The 18,129-nt window shown below is 36.1% G+C and overlaps 1 protein-coding gene across 1 annotated transcript; it reads left to right on the top strand.

Moving 5' to 3' along the window:
* Positions 1-11,083: 11,083 nt before the first annotated feature.
* Positions 11,084-12,475, top strand: LOC123865785. Its single transcript, XM_045907018.1, has one exon. The coding sequence runs from the start codon at positions 11,084-11,086 to the stop codon at positions 12,473-12,475; it is 1,392 nt and encodes a 463-aa protein (XP_045762974.1).
* Positions 12,476-18,129: the final 5,654 nt, after the last annotated feature.

The raw sequence follows: 18,129 nt of genomic DNA, 5'->3' as shown, positions 1-18,129 counted from the left end.
TATGTAATTACTTTAATTGAACTAGTAGAATCTAGACCATGCTTGATGGATAAAACTCACGAGGAATATAAAAATAAAATATTTGACAGTGGGGTGTATCCAATACTGTCTAATATTCACTACTGTCTGTACTGACTTTTTTTGCGTCTCAAATGTATAAGATACAGAAAACAGAGTTTTCTATTAAGTACCTATATAGAATGCACGCGGCCCGCTCGAAGAAAAAATGGTGGAATCGGAACGATTTCATCGGAAATATGTGAAGATACTACATGGTATCGGATGTCGGTCCTATATTCGACATCCGATACCGATGTCGGATCGGATAATGTGGAAACGCTCTTACCCTGTAACGAACGATGTACCACTTAGCAGTCAGATCACGTCTCGAATCGTCCTTTGAAAGCATTTAGGCCGCGGCGTGGACGTCGCATGGCAAATAGTACGAGACAAATAGCGTTCTTACAGGATTTATGAGTAAAGGTAATAAATACAAAGGAACACATGTGTTGAGTTCCGCGAGATAGTAGGGATTCGGAAATTTATCTTGAGGCATTTTCTCTAACCTAGCATACTTTCACATAACAATTATATTAAAGTAAGTAGATATTTTAAGTTTTCGTTTTTGTAACCTGTAATTTGTGTTTTGTGGTGCAGTAAAGTATATACATACAATACATACATATATCTTATTCTAAGAGCCCATGTCATGCATCGATCGAATGAATCAAAAAACCTCCTTCAACCTCACCTTCTTTCATGCAACAATTATATCTGATATATTATGTTAAAGGTGCCTATTCGTTGCTTCATTTAAATTAATCAATTTGGAATGCTAGAAGCATTCACGTATCCCCTTAGCTTTTACCTACCTAATTACATTACGGAAAAGTTTAAAGAAGTCGATGTTTTTCGATTATAAAATTAAATGACGACTGTAAACAGTAACCCGTCGATTTCATTTTCGAATCAACGCACGAGCTAAAAATTCCTACCAATTTACCCAGTACGAATAAAGTAGGTAAGTAGTATTAACGCTGTTTACCTTAAAGTACCACCTTCTTCAAAGGGTAGCGACTACTTAAGCCGTATATGTAACCTACTATTTCCGCTGTTACATTTTATCGGTTTTATGCTTCCCTTCAGGGCAATTTTGCTTAAAAACTAACCTTTTTTAGGTTATAGCGAATGTTAAAGGACATAATAGAATAACATTCACCTTTTGCATGGTATATCTCATAGCTGAGGGTCATGGCCTCTCCTATTAATTTTTGGGACAATATTATACCTCGGTAGTATACGACGACGAATCGAAACCCATTTAGACCTGGAACTATTTTGTCCTAAACAACAATCTTTTCAATTCGAGCTAAAGATTTTTTTATCGGTTTAATAATATGCTCTACGAGGCAAGGAGGGAAACTACTTTATGACCGGACTTCGCTAGCAAAATTTATTGACACTGAGCAATAATATAATTAGGTCATACTATACCAATCGATGCAACCCTCAAGTGGAATAATTAATTATTATTAGTAATATAAATCTTTTTTAGCAACTTTGGGTAAAAATTTAAAATGTTTTTTTGTTTTTTTTTGTTTTCTAACAAATAAGTAGGTACCTATAATAATCTATCTGCCATTTTTTTCTACCCTAGATTAAAGACTTTATTGCTAGCCATAGTCAGATTCTGGTTATTTTTCAGAAAATGAATTTTTGCATAACTTTTTAAGCCAGTTGTTCTGAATTTCAAGTCTTTGTACTATGTGTGTCCAGCTGGTTAGTCTGCGTGGTGTGCATTGATAAGTCAGCTCGCCTAAAATGTAAAATTTTCCGTGTATTTTTACACTAGCTGATGCATGCGACTTCGTTAGCGTAGATTTAAGTTTTCAAAAATCCCGCGGAATCTGTTTGATTCTTGGGATAAAAAGTAAAAACCGTTGCGATGTGATTGAAGGACAAACCAATGAACCAATAGTAATTACAAGTACCTACTAGCAACCATCCGCGGTTTCGCTCGGCGAAAATTTAAATCCTTTTTATTCCTATTCCGTAAAGTGTAAACCCAAGTTGTCTGTTGTGGTTATACGGAAAAATCTAGCAGCCCATTGCATTATAAGCCCAAGGAAAAGAATAATTACGTGATTAGTGGAAAGGAGTTACGAGTTACGACCCTCAATAATGCGGAATACGATGGAAAGAGAGTACAATAATTAATTAAAGAAAAGAGCCGCAGAAAACTAGTAGGTCCCGAAATCCCTTGTAATTCAAATCGGTACGAGGGGATATTTTTTCAACCGTCTAATAGGAATAAAGGTAATAACATTGTTTACCTGAAGGGATCGCGATTACTTAAGACGAAAATATTCGGATAAGCAGGGGCTTTTATCGCACAAAATACTATGTCATTCTTATTTTCATTTTTCCACTGAGGTAACATTTGGGTAACTTAAATTAGAATGCCTTTTGTATTTTGTACACTGTACAACCAAAGGTCATCCATACTAATATATATTAACTACTAGAAGATGCCCGCGACTTCGTCCGCGTGGATTTAGGTTTTTAAAGGTGGTATAATAATATGTAGACTCTCCATGCATTCTATGTTCGTCAGATAAGGAACAGTCTCTCGGTTTTGCAGGAATTCCGCTCTCCGTAATTACACTTCACAAGAAACTTCTATATGAAGCAATCACACAAGCTTTCTGCTTCCCTATTACCATAAGACAAATTATATATTATATATATTATACCATTATGACAAAGAAAAACATAGAGGTTTATTTTAATAGAATGATGATGGTTCTTTTGGAACAAAACTACATATATAGCCAATTTTATATAGTAGGTACCTACGTACAATTAAAACTATATTTTATTACTATCATGCTTTTTATGGTCTCGTAAGAAACTACAAGGAACCCTTATAGTTTCACCCAGTCCACCTGACTGTCTGCAAAAATATACCATAAAAAGTAAGTTAAATATTTCATTTAGGCTTAGCACAGTACAGTAAACTGAGAGGCATATTCAAAATTTTGAAAAAAAAACTTGGATGTGAAAAGCTAATCACCATCACCGGTTCACTACGGGTCTCTTCTCAGAATGAGAAGGATTTGGTTATTAAGTCTAACACCATGCTGGTCAATTGTGGATTGGTAAACTTCAAACACCGCCGAGAACCTTATGAAGAACTAGCCGATGCCCGCGACTTCGCCCGCGTGGATTTAGGTTTTTTGAAATCCCGTGGGAAATCTTTGATTTTCCGGGATAAAAAGTAGTCTATGTGCTAATCCAGGATATTATCTATCTGCATTCTAAATTTCAGCCAAATCCGTCCAGTAGTTTTTGCGTGAAGGAGTAACAAACACACACACACACACACACACACACACACACACACACACATACAAACTTTCGCCTTTATAATATTAGTGTGATTCTCAGGCATGCAGGTTTCCTTACGGTATTTTCCTTCACCGTTAAATCAAGTGTTATCTAATTAGGGACAGGTGCGAGCCGTCATCGAACTCCGGACACACTGAATAGGAGACCGGAAGTCTTAACCATTAGACAATCACAGCTTAAATCTACACAAAAGGTACTTAGTACTTACCATTTAAATATGGTCTTTGCAATATCAGCTTTTAATTCATCAATAGATGCATAATTAATTAATTACTACGATAATTTATTCAATTAATTGGCTATTAATTATTACCTACTTATACACAACGGTTTACGTGCGCTTTCATTACAGTAATATGTACTTGAACTAGTTTTGAACAGTAAATAATAATACTTAACGTATTCGCATAGCAGTAATTGAAGTTGAAATAAGGGCGTGTTCACAATTTTTTTTATTATTATTAATCTAGGTAGGTACCTAGACCTACTCTTTGGCAATCATTTTTTACACGTTAAACCTTACTTCATCTGGTATTTTCAAACTGTGATGTAGCTAGCTAATAATTCATTTATAGCCTATATAACACTCGGGGATAGTGTAGCTATATATTGAAAGAATTTTCAGAATCGTATGATGATCGTATAGTACTTACCCCTTACATAAAAACCTCATTTATAGCCTCAATAGCTCAACCGGTAAAGGAGTGGACTGAAAACCGAAAGGTCGACGGTTCAAACCCCGCCCGTTGCACTATTGTCGTACCTACTCCTAGCACAAGCCTGACGCTTAGTTGGAGAGGAAAGGGGAATATTAGTCATTTAACATGGCTTATATTCTTTATTAGAAAAAAAACTACCTCTTTATAATTATAATCAGTAGGTACTGCTAATTTCAGGTTTTAAAATTTAAAAATTATAAATACTTACCTAGAATTTTTTTTTTGCCAGCCTGAATGAATAATTATTGTGAACAGAAGCTTATATTTTCTGAATGGAGCGAGAGAAGCGGGGTAGGTATGTGATTAGAATGAGACAAAGAAGGGTGGCAAAAGTGATCGCAGCGAGCTTTAACTACTTTATTCGTGGCGCAATTAAAATTTGAGAGATCCATTGAGTCGTCTTTTAAATTGAATTACAGGATAGGCTTGCGCTCAACGACAGAATGTCTTAAGGAAAGCAATGATGATGTCTAGGCTGTAGCACAGTTGCCTAGAAGATGCCAATTCACTCTTGCCTTGAAGGTACTTAAGTTATACGTGGCAGGAATAATAGAAACCCACCAAAAACATTTCATGTAAAATGTTGCCAAGACTCACAAGTTCATAATGCTTTCACTGTTAAAAAGTTATGAGATCTCTAGTAGAGCCAAGCCCCTAGCTGAGCTTAGAATTGTGCTGGCCATGGGACCTATCCCAAGTCCAAAGTATATAGCTCTTAAATGCTCTTGAGTATATCTCATTTATAACAATAAAGGACAAATAACTCGACTTACAAGCTCTGATTTTACAAACCCTAAATCTTGGTTAAAAAAAGACGGCTTGGCCGTTTAATGTTCGTGGTACTTTTATCTGATATGACATTTAAGCCCGGAATAGCTTGTGCGACAATCATGAAGTATAATAAAAATTAGTAATTGTCGAACAAACTATTCCTTATGACCTTAATATAATATGTTATGTCATGTAATAGTTTCACGAACATTAAACGGCCAAGCCGTACTTTTTTAACCAAGATTTAGGGTTTGTAAAATCAGAGCTTGTAAGTAGAGTTATTTGTTCTTTATTGTTATAAATGAGATATACTCAAGAGCATTTAAGAGCTATATACTTTGGACTTGGGATAGGTCCCATGGCCAGCACAATTCTAAGCTCAGCTAGGGGCTTGGCTCTACTAGAGATCTCATAACTTTTTAACAGTGAAAGCATTATGAACTTGTGAGTCTTGGCAACATTTTACATGAAATGTTTTTGGTGGGATTTCATTTCTTTTTGGCAGGTGCCCTAGATTTTTTTTTTGGATCTATTTTTTGTAGGTACCTACATCATTTTCATGGCCCACTCTCTATTGTTACCTCTTTTTTTAAAAGCTTTTATTCCACTTGCAATGTATGTAACTATGTTTTTTTGGGTGGAATCTTGCAACTCAATTTTAAAGCAGATACATATATCAGATTTCAGTCTTTTAGGACTTCAGGAAACACATTTTTTAAATGTACAGACTGGGAAAAGTTTATTTCCCTGTTGTTTGAATGAAATTCCTAGCCTACATACCAAATTTCAGTCTTCTAGGACTTAGGGAAGTACTTTAGAACTTTTGACTAGAGGGGTTTTGAATGGCAATAAATCTGAAACCATAACAGGTAGACAATTGATACTTGGTACGTTTGACAAGTCTGTCAAGGACATATTATTCTGAAAATATCAGCATTCTAGCGATAGACTTTACAAATAATTTGCTTCCCCCATACGTGGGAGTGGAGGGGGAAAATTTCGAATTTCTTAATTTTCCTGTAGTTTGTATGCAATTTTTAGTGTACACACCAAATTTCAGTCTTTTAGGACTTCGGGAAGTACCCTAGAATTACAGACTAGAAGTTTTGACTGTCAATAAATCTGAAACTATAAAGGCTAGACAATTGATACTCAATGCGTTTAATAAATCTGCCCAGGACATCTTATCCTGAAAATATCAGCATTCTAGCGACAGAATTTACTGATTTGCTTCACCCATAAGAGGCGTAGAGGGGGGGCATTTTCAATTTCTTAATTTTCCTGTAGTTTGTAGTCAATTTCTAGTCTACATACCAAATTTCAGTCTTCTAGGACTTCGGGAAGTACCTTAGAGGTTTTGAGTAGAGGTTTTGATGATCATCAGTGAGGGACGAAATCGGCGTATTTTAGGTATCAATAAATCTGTAACCATAAAAGCTAGATATTTGATACTTGGTATATTTGGTAAATTTGCTGAGGACACCTTATACTGAAAATTTCAGCTTTCTAGCGTCTTCCAGACCGAAGTTATGACGGGTCGAAAATACGGCGAAACACTTCGAGAAAAAGGTACGTAGCGCCCCGGCCGCCGTTTGGCTCGTCTTGGCGGGGGCACTGCCGTGCCCCCTGATTAGGAATCACGGATGCCAATTCATTCAAAACTTTAGCGATTCGTATCGAAAACGTTGAACAAAAATGATTCGTGTAAGTAGACTGGAATGGATGTCGATCACATTTGCATAAATCTGTCACGTTTTAACTGAAGAGGGGTCTCTCCGTCACTCGCTCCATACAAACGTAGTTCGTCTCTCATTTGAATACTAACCAATCAAACGCAATGGAATTTTGTAGAAACGTTTCGGGAACTAATATTTGTGCCTGTGGTGTTCCAGATTTCCGTTAAAATATTCCGTTTCAAAGTTACGCGGTCTTAAGAATTCACATACAAATCTTTGAACCCCTGTAATTTTAAAACTACATATTTTTAGAAAAATTTGAAACACCACATGCACAGATATTAGTTTCTAGAATAAGTCTGTAAAATTTCATGGACTATGGTTGCTTAATATTGCTTAATATTCAAATGAAATTGGGGCTACGATTGTATGGAGTAAGTGACGGATAGAGCCCTCTTCAGTCTAAGCAAAGTCAAAGTGCGCTACATAGATTTCAACCTTATTGTCTGAATTTGTTGTTATAACATGTCTTATATTATTCACCTATTTTTAAGCATACCTATTTCTCTGATTTCGAAGGTTCAACGTTATAAGGGACTTTCGAATCCAAAATAGAACACTGAATCGCAAATTAAACACTACCCTTAACCCTTAACCCTTAGTACGAGTTTGCATATCTCCATTTTATGCTTAGAGTATCGAAATACTATAACGAAAATGGGCCCCAAGGTTTGAAAGTCGTTTGTTCTGTATTACATATTTGTATTTTGCATTTCCGCTTCGAACGCTGGTTACGTTACGTACGACGCTGGTCGTAAAGTGTAAACCCAAGTTGTCTGTTGTGGTTATACGGAAAAATCTAGCAGCCCATTGCATTATAAGCCCAAGGAAAAGAATAATTACGTGATTAGTGGAAAGGAGTTACGAGTTACGACCCTCAATAATGCGGAATACGATGGAAAGAGAGTACAATAATTAATTAAAGAAAAGAGCCGCAGAAAACTAGTAGGTCCCGAAATCCCTTGTAATTCAAATCGGTACGAGGGGATATTTTTTCAACCGTCTAATAGGAATAAAGGTAATAACATTGTTTACCTGAAGGGATCGCGATTACTTAAGACGAAAATATTCGGATAAGCAGGGGCTTTTATCGCACAAAATACTATGTCATTCTTATTTTCATTTTTCCACTGAGGTAACATTTGGGTAACTTAAATTAGAATGCCTTTTGTATTTTGTACACTGTACAACCAAAGGTCATCCATACTAATATATATTAACTACTAGAAGATGCCCGCGACTTCGTCCGCGTGGATTTAGGTTTTTAAAGGTGGTATAATAATATGTAGACTCTCCATGCATTCTATGTTCGTCAGATAAGGAACAGTCTCTCGGTTTTTCAGGAATTCCGCTCTCCGTAATTACACTTCACAAGAAACTTCTATATGAAGCAATCACACAAGCTTTCTGCTTCCCTATTACCATAAGACAAATTATATATTATATATATTATACCATTATGACAAAGAAAAACATAGAGGTTTATTTTAATAGAATGATGATGGTTCTTTTGGAACAAAACTACATATATAGCCAATTTTATATAGTAGGTACCTACGTACAATTAAAACTATATTTTATTACTATCATGCTTTTTATGGTCTCGTAAGAAACTACAAGGAACCCTTATAGTTTCACCCAGTCCACCTGACTGTCTGCAAAAATATACCATAAAAAGTAAGTTAAATATTTCATTTAGGCTTAGCACAGTACAGTAAACTGAGAGGCATATTCAAAATTTTGAAAAAAAAACTTGGATGTGAAAAGCTAATCACCATCACCGGTTCACTACGGGTCTCTTCTCAGAATGAGAAGGATTTGGTTATTAAGTCTAACACCATGCTGGTCAATTGTGGATTGGTAAACTTCAAACACCGCCGAGAACCTTATGAAGAACTAGCCGATGCCCGCGACTTCGCCCGCGTGGATTTAGGTTTTTTGAAATCCCGTGGGAAATCTTTGATTTTCCGGGATAAAAAGTAGTCTATGTGCTAATCCAGGATATTATCTATCTGCATTCTAAATTTCAGCCAAATCCGTCCAGTAGTTTTTGCGTGAAGGAGTAACAAACATACACACACACACACACACACACACACACACACACACATACAAACTTTCGCCTTTATAATATTAGTGTGATTCTCAGGCATGCAGGTTTCCTTACGGTATTTTCCTTCACCGTTAAATCAAGTGTTATCTAATTAGGGACAGGTGCGAGCCGTCATCGAACTCCGGACACACTGAATAGGAGACCGGAAGTCTTAACCATTAGACAATCACAGCTTAAATCTACACAAAAGGTACTTAGTACTTACCATTTAAATATGGTCTTTGCAATATCAGCTTTTAATTCATCAATAGATGCATAATTAATTAATTACTACGATAATTTATTCAATTAATTGGCTATTAATTATTACCTACTTATACACAACGGTTTACGTGCGCTTTCATTACAGTAATATGTACTTGAACTAGTTTTGAACAGTAAATAATAATACTTAACGTATTCGCATAGCAGTAATTGAAGTTGAAATAAGGGCGTGTTCACAATTTTTTTTATTATTATTAATCTAGGTAGGTACCTAGACCTACTCTTTGGCAATCATTTTTTACACGTTAAACCTTACTTCATCTGGTATTTTCAAACTGTGATGTAGCTAGCTAATAATTCATTTATAGCCTATATAACACTCGGGGATAGTGTAGCTATATATTGAAAGAATTTTCAGAATCGTATGATGATCGTATAGTACTTACCCCTTACATAAAAACCTCATTTATAGCCTCAATAGCTCAACCGGTAAAGGAGTGGACTGAAAACCGAAAGGTCGACGGTTCAAACCCCGCCCGTTGCACTATTGTCGTACCTACTCCTAGCACAAGCCTGACGCTTAGTTGGAGAGGAAAGGGGAATATTAGTCATTTAACATGGCTTATATTCTTTATTAGAAAAAAAACTACCTCTTTATAATTATAATCAGTAGGTACTGCTAATTTCAGGTTTTAAAATTTAAAAATTATAAATACTTACCTAGAATTTTTTTTTTGCCAGCCTGAATGAATAATTATTGTGAACAGAAGCTTATATTTTCTGAATGGAGCGAGAGAAGCGGGGTAGGTATGTGATTAGAATGAGACAAAGAAGGGTGGCAAAAGTGATCGCAGCGAGCTTTAACTACTTTATTCGTGGCGCAATTAAAATTTGAGAGATCCATTGAGTCGTCTTTTAAATTGAATTACAGGATAGGCTTGCGCTCAACGACAGAATGTCTTAAGGAAAGCAATGATGATGTCTAGGCTGTAGCACAGTTGCCTAGAAGATGCCAATTCACTCTTGCCTTGAAGGTACTTAAGTTATACGTGGCAGGAATAATAGAAACCCACCAAAAACATTTCATGTAAAATGTTGCCAAGACTCACAAGTTCATAATGCTTTCACTGTTAAAAAGTTATGAGATCTCTAGTAGAGCCAAGCCCCTAGCTGAGCTTAGAATTGTGCTGGCCATGGGACCTATCCCAAGTCCAAAGTATATAGCTCTTAAATGCTCTTGAGTATATCTCATTTATAACAATAAAGGACAAATAACTCGACTTACAAGCTCTGATTTTACAAACCCTAAATCTTGGTTAAAAAAAGACGGCTTGGCCGTTTAATGTTCGTGGTACTTTTATCTGATATGACATTTAAGCCCGGAATAGCTTGTGCGACAATCATGAAGTATAATAAAAATTAGTAATTGTCGAACAAACTATTCCTTATGACCTTAATATAATATGTTATGTCATGTAATAGTTTCACGAACATTAAACGGCCAAGCCGTACTTTTTTAACCAAGATTTAGGGTTTGTAAAATCAGAGCTTGTAAGTAGAGTTATTTGTTCTTTATTGTTATAAATGAGATATACTCAAGAGCATTTAAGAGCTATATACTTTGGACTTGGGATAGGTCCCATGGCCAGCACAATTCTAAGCTCAGCTAGGGGCTTGGCTCTACTAGAGATCTCATAACTTTTTAACAGTGAAAGCATTATGAACTTGTGAGTCTTGGCAACATTTTACATGAAATGTTTTTGGTGGGATTTCATTTCTTTTTGGCAGGTGCCCTAGATTTTTTTTTTGGATCTATTTTTTGTAGGTACCTACATCATTTTCATGGCCCACTCTCTATTGTTACCTCTTTTTTTAAAAGCTTTTATTCCACTTGCAATGTATGTAACTATGTTTTTTTGGGTGGAATCTTGCAACTCAATTTTAAAGCAGATACATATATCAGATTTCAGTCTTTTAGGACTTCAGGAACAGTTCGCACCGAACGCTCGCTCAGAGCGGTATTGTCTCGAGGGTGTGTATTTATTGCTCCGATAGTATTCGAAAGAGCGCGTTCGCGGCAGTGTCTGCGCGTGCGGAGTCGACGGCGTCGCTCGGGCGTATAAAGTTGAACAATGCTGGATCCGCCCTTGCCTGAGGACGAGAGTATGTCCGGCGAATCTCGACACTCCAACATGAATAATAACGAAGAATCTAACTCAGGAGGGGCGAATAAAAGAGCGAGGGAGTCAGACTCTACGAATGGATGGACTTATGTTGGTAGACACGGCAAAAGAAGGGCCAGAACGTACACAGAGAAGAACACTGAAGAAGAAAATACAATAGAAGTGGGAATTTACTCTAAGGAGTCGATTCCAAAACAGTTTCAGTTGGCTAAATTGCTTCGTAGCGAAAATATTACTGACGTCACTAGAATTAGATACGTTAATCCATACAAAGTCCGTATCCAATTTAGTAATATAGAAAGCGCTGAAAAACTGGTTTCGTGTAATACCTTTTTAGAAAAAGGATGGAGAATACAAAAAACTTATGAAGTGGGGATATCATATGGGATAATTAGAAATGTAGAAATTGAGTTACCTGAAGAAGAAATTAAAGAAAACATACGCACAGAACACGAACTAGTGTCAGTGAAAAGACTCATGCGAAGAAATGATGACGAAACTGGATGGTTACCAAGCGAAACAATTCGCCTTGGATTCAAAGGTACGGCAGTGCCTTCATATGTATATGTTTGCGATATGAGAATCCAAATCGAAAAGTATGTTTTTTCAGTCACTCAATGTACCAAATGCTGGCGTTTTGGCCATAGCAAAAATAATTGCCCAAATAAAAAAATTGTATGCCCGAAATGTACAGGAAATCACGATAATTGCGAAACTACGAATTTCAAGTGCGTTAATTGCTCAGGCCCACATTGGTCACTGAATAAGTCATGTCCGATCTACAAAAAAGAGAAAAAAATACGTGAAATAATGTCACAGTTTAATGTTACTTTCAAAAAAGCTTCAACAATGTATGCTCCGCCATCTCCGCCGAATCAAAAAGATTTTCCCAAATTTGCATCCTGTGATACTGACCTATCTCATGCCGAATCTATGGAATCTCTACCTCGAAGAAGCTATGCCGAAGCTGCTAAAGAAAATTATAGTGATGAACCTAAACCTACAACTTCTCGTCGAGATGAATCCAACAAGAAGAAAAAGAGGAAAGGTAAAGAAAAGAAAGATAGGGAATTTGAAGAGGATGATTTTTGGAACAGAAGAGGAGATACGAAAGACAATCTTGCACAAAGTGGAGATGAAGAGACAACTAAAAAGAAAGCCTCCTGTGCTGAACTACTTGAAAGAATTGCTGAAATATTATTTATGAAGTCATATTCTATAACGAAGAAGACTGTAGAAGTGTTAAAACTAATATGGGAATGGTTTTTAACTTTTGCTGAAGATAAATTTCCTAGCCTTGCTCTAATTAAACAATTATTTAATAAATTTAATGGAAAGTAGTCTAAAAATAATTCAATGGAATGCTCAAAGTATCAAAAACAAATTAGTCGTATTTAAACAATTGTTAAATCAAGAGAAAATTCATATCGCAGTTGTATGTGAAACATGGTTAGATGTCGATACAAATTTAAATATTTATGGTTACGAATGTTTCCGACAAGATCGGTGGGATGGCTATGGGGGCATTGCAGTTTTTATTCATCGATCTGTTAAAGCAAAAACAGTTCCCATATTAAATACGAGTAATACAGGTATCGAGTTAATGCATGTTAAAATTTATAACTGTCCAGTTTTAAAAGATATAATTGCTGTATACTGCCCTCCTTCTATTAGAACAAGTCAGAGTGATTGGGAATTTGTGTTATCTATTGTGGATAAAGATAGCTTAATTTTAGGTGATTTTAACGGCCATCACTCCAACTGGTCTAATAGGACGGATCTTCGAGGTACTCAAATATGTGATGCTTTATTTGAAAGCAACTTTGTCACATTAAACAATCTAGAGTCGACACGTGTTAAGCTCGTTAATGGTAGGTTACAAAAATCTGCTCCTGATTTATCGATTGCATCTCTAAATTTAGCTCTCAAATTAAATTGGAATGTGTGTAACGAGTCACTAGGCAGTGATCACCTAATTATTAAAATTGCAATAGACTTTAATCCATCATTTAAGCCCACTGTAAGAAGAAATTTTAGAAAAGCGGACTGGCCGAAATATAGGGATTATCTGGATAATATTTTTTCTCACTTTATCCTACCCCTCGACCCCCAAGAAGCATATGATCTTTTTATTAATCATTTGATTGAAGCAGCAGATAAATACATACCTATTATTAAAATTAATGAGAACCCTGCTAAAAAATTTACCCCTAGGCATTATTGGAATGCAAACTTATCAAAAATAATTGCTGAACGTCGGTTGGCGCTTTCAAAATTTCGAAAAAACCCTACCCCAGCTAATTTAGATATACTTCAAAACAAGATTAAGGAATCCCAAAGATTAATACGAAGGGCGGAATCATTGTCTTGGCAGAAAGATTGTTCGTCGCTTGATGAGGTTTCAACCGCTAAAGAAATGTGGGATCGCATGCGCTGGTTTAAAGGTCACAGAGTTTCGAGGCCCTATATTGATAACGAAAATGCTAATTCTTTTTTAAAATCTTTTACCCCCGACTATGTTTCCCTACCAGCCCCTATTTTTAATATTAACAACCCACAGTTAGAATGCCCTATATCCATATGTGAAGTGGAAAACTCAATCAAATCTAAAAACACAGCTCCTGGATGTGATAGTATATCGTACTCTATGATACGGAATTTACCCAAGAAGGGACTGCTTATTTTGTTGCAGCTATATAATTTGTTTTTTTCACTTAATGTAGTTCCATGGCAATGGAGGGATATAACAATAATTGCAATACCAAAACCAGGCAGAGACCCTAATTTAAGCTCATCTTTTAGACCAATCTCACTAATTTCCTGTTTGTGTAAAACATTTCATTCAATTATACATAAAAGGTTAGAGTGGTATTTTGAACATAATAATCTTTTCTCCGAGGCTACAGTAGGGTTTCGGAAAGCTAGATCATGTCACGATAGTTTAAGTCGATTGGTGTCTACCATACAGATGGCTTTCTCCCATAACCAAACAACTCTTGCCTGTTTTATCGATATAAATAATGCGTATAATAATGTCAATATAACAATGCTTTTGAAAACATTACACGATCATGGTGTTGGTGTGAAGATATGTGATTATTTATGGAATTTCCTTAACGAGCGACGACTTAAAATTCGTATTCATGACGATGAAATAAGCAGAACTGCTTGTTTAGGATTAGCACAGGGAGATCCCTTGTCTCCGCTATTGTTTAATGTGGCAACAATACAGATATGTCAACAGATTCAGTCCTTGCACAGTGTCAAGATATCGCAATTTGCTGATGATTATGTAATTTACTATTCAGATAAGAATCTCACTCGTGCTCAAAACGAAGTACAAATAGCACTAGAATTATTTAATAAGTTAATCAATAATTTAGGTCTTGACATTTCTCCAGTTAAAAGTAAAATTTGCTTATTCTCGAAAGGTAGAAGACAAAGTGCTATACACCTTGAGGTCGATAATTGTCAACTAGAACTTGTGGAAAATGTCAAGTACCTTGGGCTTTGGCTTGATCGCTCGCTACGTTGGAGTAAACATATAAAGGAGACTACCCAAAAAGTTTTACGATTTTTAAACATTTTCAAAATTTTAACAGGGTCTAGTTGGGGTGTACACCCTACGCATTTACGACGTCTTTACATTTCTATTATTCGGAGCAGGTTAGACTACGGAAGTTTTTTGTACGATAACGCCGCGAAATGTCATCTAAAGAAGCTGGATATGGTACAAAATCGAGCCATGCGAATAATAGGAAACTTCATTAAAACGACACCCATACATGCTATGGAAAGCGAGCTGTTTCTACAACCGCTGTATATTCGCAGACGTTACTTAGCGGGCAAGTTTTGGTTTAAAGCTAAATCTTTTCATAGTAATAAGGTGATAGACCTGCTGAGTGAATTATCTCAATTATGTGAAACCCCAAGTAATTGGTTAAATAAACGTAAACCTCTATTAGTAATGATTCATCAAGAACTAAATTCTGTCCCCATATATAGAAGTAGACAACTAGAAATGTTTTCCCTGGAAACTTGGGTGAGCAACTTGAATGTTAATGACTTTGTTAGATGTGATATTCCCTCTATTAATAAACCTAAAAAAGAGTATACTGCACACCAATTAAAAACAGTAGTCGAGCAATTTCTTGCAAATTCTTATAACAGCTTTTACCCAATTTACACAGATGGATCAAAAGAATACGACGCATCTGGTGCTGCAGTTTATGATGAGCTCACTAATAGCTATTCTAAATTTAAATACGATCAAAACCATTGTATAATGGTTATTGAACTATTGGCTATTTCAGAAGCGTTGTCATACATTGAATCAGTTGATGTCAGCAGGATTGTTATCCTTACCGATTCGAAAAGTGCCCTGCAGCATTTGGCTCGATGCACCTCGACTTATCGAGGCTCCCCGATTGCCTACAAAATTATAAAACAAATCTTGGATTTTAATTCAGGATCTAAGTCTGTTTATTTACAGTGGATTCCATCGCATGTTGACATTACCGGCAATGAAAAGGTGGACACCCTTGCTAAACAAGCCTGCCTCGATGGTGTGAACATGGCACTAGAACCTTTTTTTTCAGATCTTATTTGGCATGTAAGAGTGAGGTGTTATTCTCTCTGGAACGAGTATTTTGATGAGCGATCCAGGGAGAAGGGCATTTGGTACAGGACGATGCAGTCCCAACCATGGAGGTTTTGTTGGTTTGATAAATACAAAACCAGTCGATCAGACCTAATTACAGCTTTTAGGCTTCGCTCCGGACACATTCCTACTAATAAATTTGCCTTTCTCATGAAAAAGTCAGATTCTTCCAATTGCTCCACGTGTGGAGTAATTGAAGATATTTACCATGTGTTGTTGGAGTGTGTTCGGAATGAATCGTTTAGGTTAAGCTTATGTAATATTTTTGATTTAAATTTTAATATTTTTGATTGTGTTACGTTTCTTTCATTTCCTGCGTGTGATCAAGCTAAATTACTATATAAGTTAAGTAGAATATTTTTTAAGATTCGAAGTAAGTAAGTTAATGTAAGTGTGAAGTTGATTGTAAATAATAAAGCGACATAGTCACTTAGTGACTAAGCTTTTTAATAAAGAGTTAAAAAAAAAAAAAAAAAAAAGGACTTCAGGAAACACATTTTTTAAATGTACAGACTGGGAAAAGTTTATTTCCCTGTTGTTTGAATGAAATTCCTAGCCTACATACCAAATTTCAGTCTTCTAGGACTTAGGGAAGTACTTTAGAACTTTTGACTAGAGGGGTTTTGAATGGCAATAAATCTGAAACCATAACAGGTAGACAATTGATACTTGGTACGTTTGACAAGTCTGTCAAGGACATATTATTCTGAAAATATCAGCATTCTAGCGATAGACTTTACAAATAATTTGCTTCCCCCATACGTGGGAGTGGAGGGGGAAAATTTCGAATTTCTTAATTTTCCTGTAGTTTGTATGCAATTTTTAGTGTACACACCAAATTTCAGTCTTTTAGGACTTCGGGAAGTACCCTAGAATTACAGACTAGAAGTTTTGACTGTCAATAAATCTGAAACTATAAAGGCTAGACAATTGATACTCAATGCGTTTAATAAATCTGCCCAGGACATCTTATCCTGAAAATATCAGCATTCTAGCGACAGAATTTACTGATTTGCTTCACCCATAAGAGGCGTAGAGGGGGGGCATTTTCAATTTCTTAATTTTCCTGTAGTTTGTAGTCAATTTCTAGTCTACATACCAAATTTCAGTCTTCTAGGACTTCGGGAAGTACCTTAGAGGTTTTGAGTAGAGGTTTTGATGATCATCAGTGAGGGACGAAATCGGCGTATTTTAGGTATCAATAAATCTGTAACCATAAAAGCTAGATATTTGATACTTGGTATATTTGGTAAATTTGCTGAGGACACCTTATACTGAAAATTTCAGCTTTCTAGCGTCTTCCAGACCGAAGTTATGACGGGTCGAAAATACGGCGAAACACTTCGAGAAAAAGGTACGTAGCGCCCCGGCCGCCGTTTGGCTCGTCTTGGCGGGGGCACTGCCGTGCCCCCTGATTAGGAATCACGGATGCCAATTCATTCAAAACTTTAGCGATTCGTATCGAAAACGTTGAACAAAAATGATTCGTGTAAGTAGACTGGAATGGATGTCGATCACATTTGCATAAATCTGTCACGTTTTAACTGAAGAGGGGTCTCTCCGTCACTCGCTCCATACAAACGTAGTTCGTCTCTCATTTGAATACTAACCAATCAAACGCAATGGAATTTTGTAGAAACGTTTCGGGAACTAATATTTGTGCCTGTGGTGTTCCAGATTTCCGTTAAAATATTCCGTTTCAAAGTTACGCGGTCTTAAGAATTCACATACAAATCTTTGAACCCCTGTAATTTTAAAACTACATATTTTTAGAAAAATTTGAAACACCACATGCACAGATATTAGTTTCTAGAATAAGTCTGTAAAATTTCATGGACTATGGTTGCTTAATATTGCTTAATATTCAAATGAAATTGGGGCTACGATTGTATGGAGTAAGTGACGGATAGAGCCCTCTTCAGTCTAAGCAAAGTCAAAGTGCGCTACATAGATTTCAACCTTATTGTCTGAATTTGTTGTTATAACATGTCTTATATTATTCACCTATTTTTAAGCATACCTATTTCTCTGATTTCGAAGGTTCAACGTTATAAGGGACTTTCGAATCCAAAATAGAACACTGAATCGCAAATTAAACACTACCCTTAACCCTTAACCCTTAGTACGAGTTTGCATATCTCCATTTTATGCTTAGAGTATCGAAATACTATAACGAAAATGGGCCCCAAGGTTTGAAAGTCGTTTGTTCTGTATTACATATTTGTATTTTGCATTTCCGCTTCGAACGCTGGTTGCAGAAGGGGCAAAATCGAAACTTAGAACGTTAGGACTTAGGACGTTAACCCTTCCGGTCTCAACCCTTGAAATCTATCAT

This window comes from Maniola jurtina, chromosome 5, assembly GCF_905333055.1.
Source record: "Maniola jurtina chromosome 5, ilManJurt1.1, whole genome shotgun sequence".
Classification (NCBI taxonomy): Eukaryota; Metazoa; Arthropoda; class Insecta; order Lepidoptera; family Nymphalidae; genus Maniola; species Maniola jurtina.
Note: the sequence above shows the minus strand (reverse complement) of the source record. Positions and strands in the feature narration are given on the sequence as shown.

Excerpts from the sequence above, each read along its gene's own strand:
- LOC123865785 (XM_045907018.1), top strand. The coding sequence starts at position 11,084 with ATGCTGGATCCGCCCTTGCCTGAGGACGAGAGTATGTCCGGCGAATCT.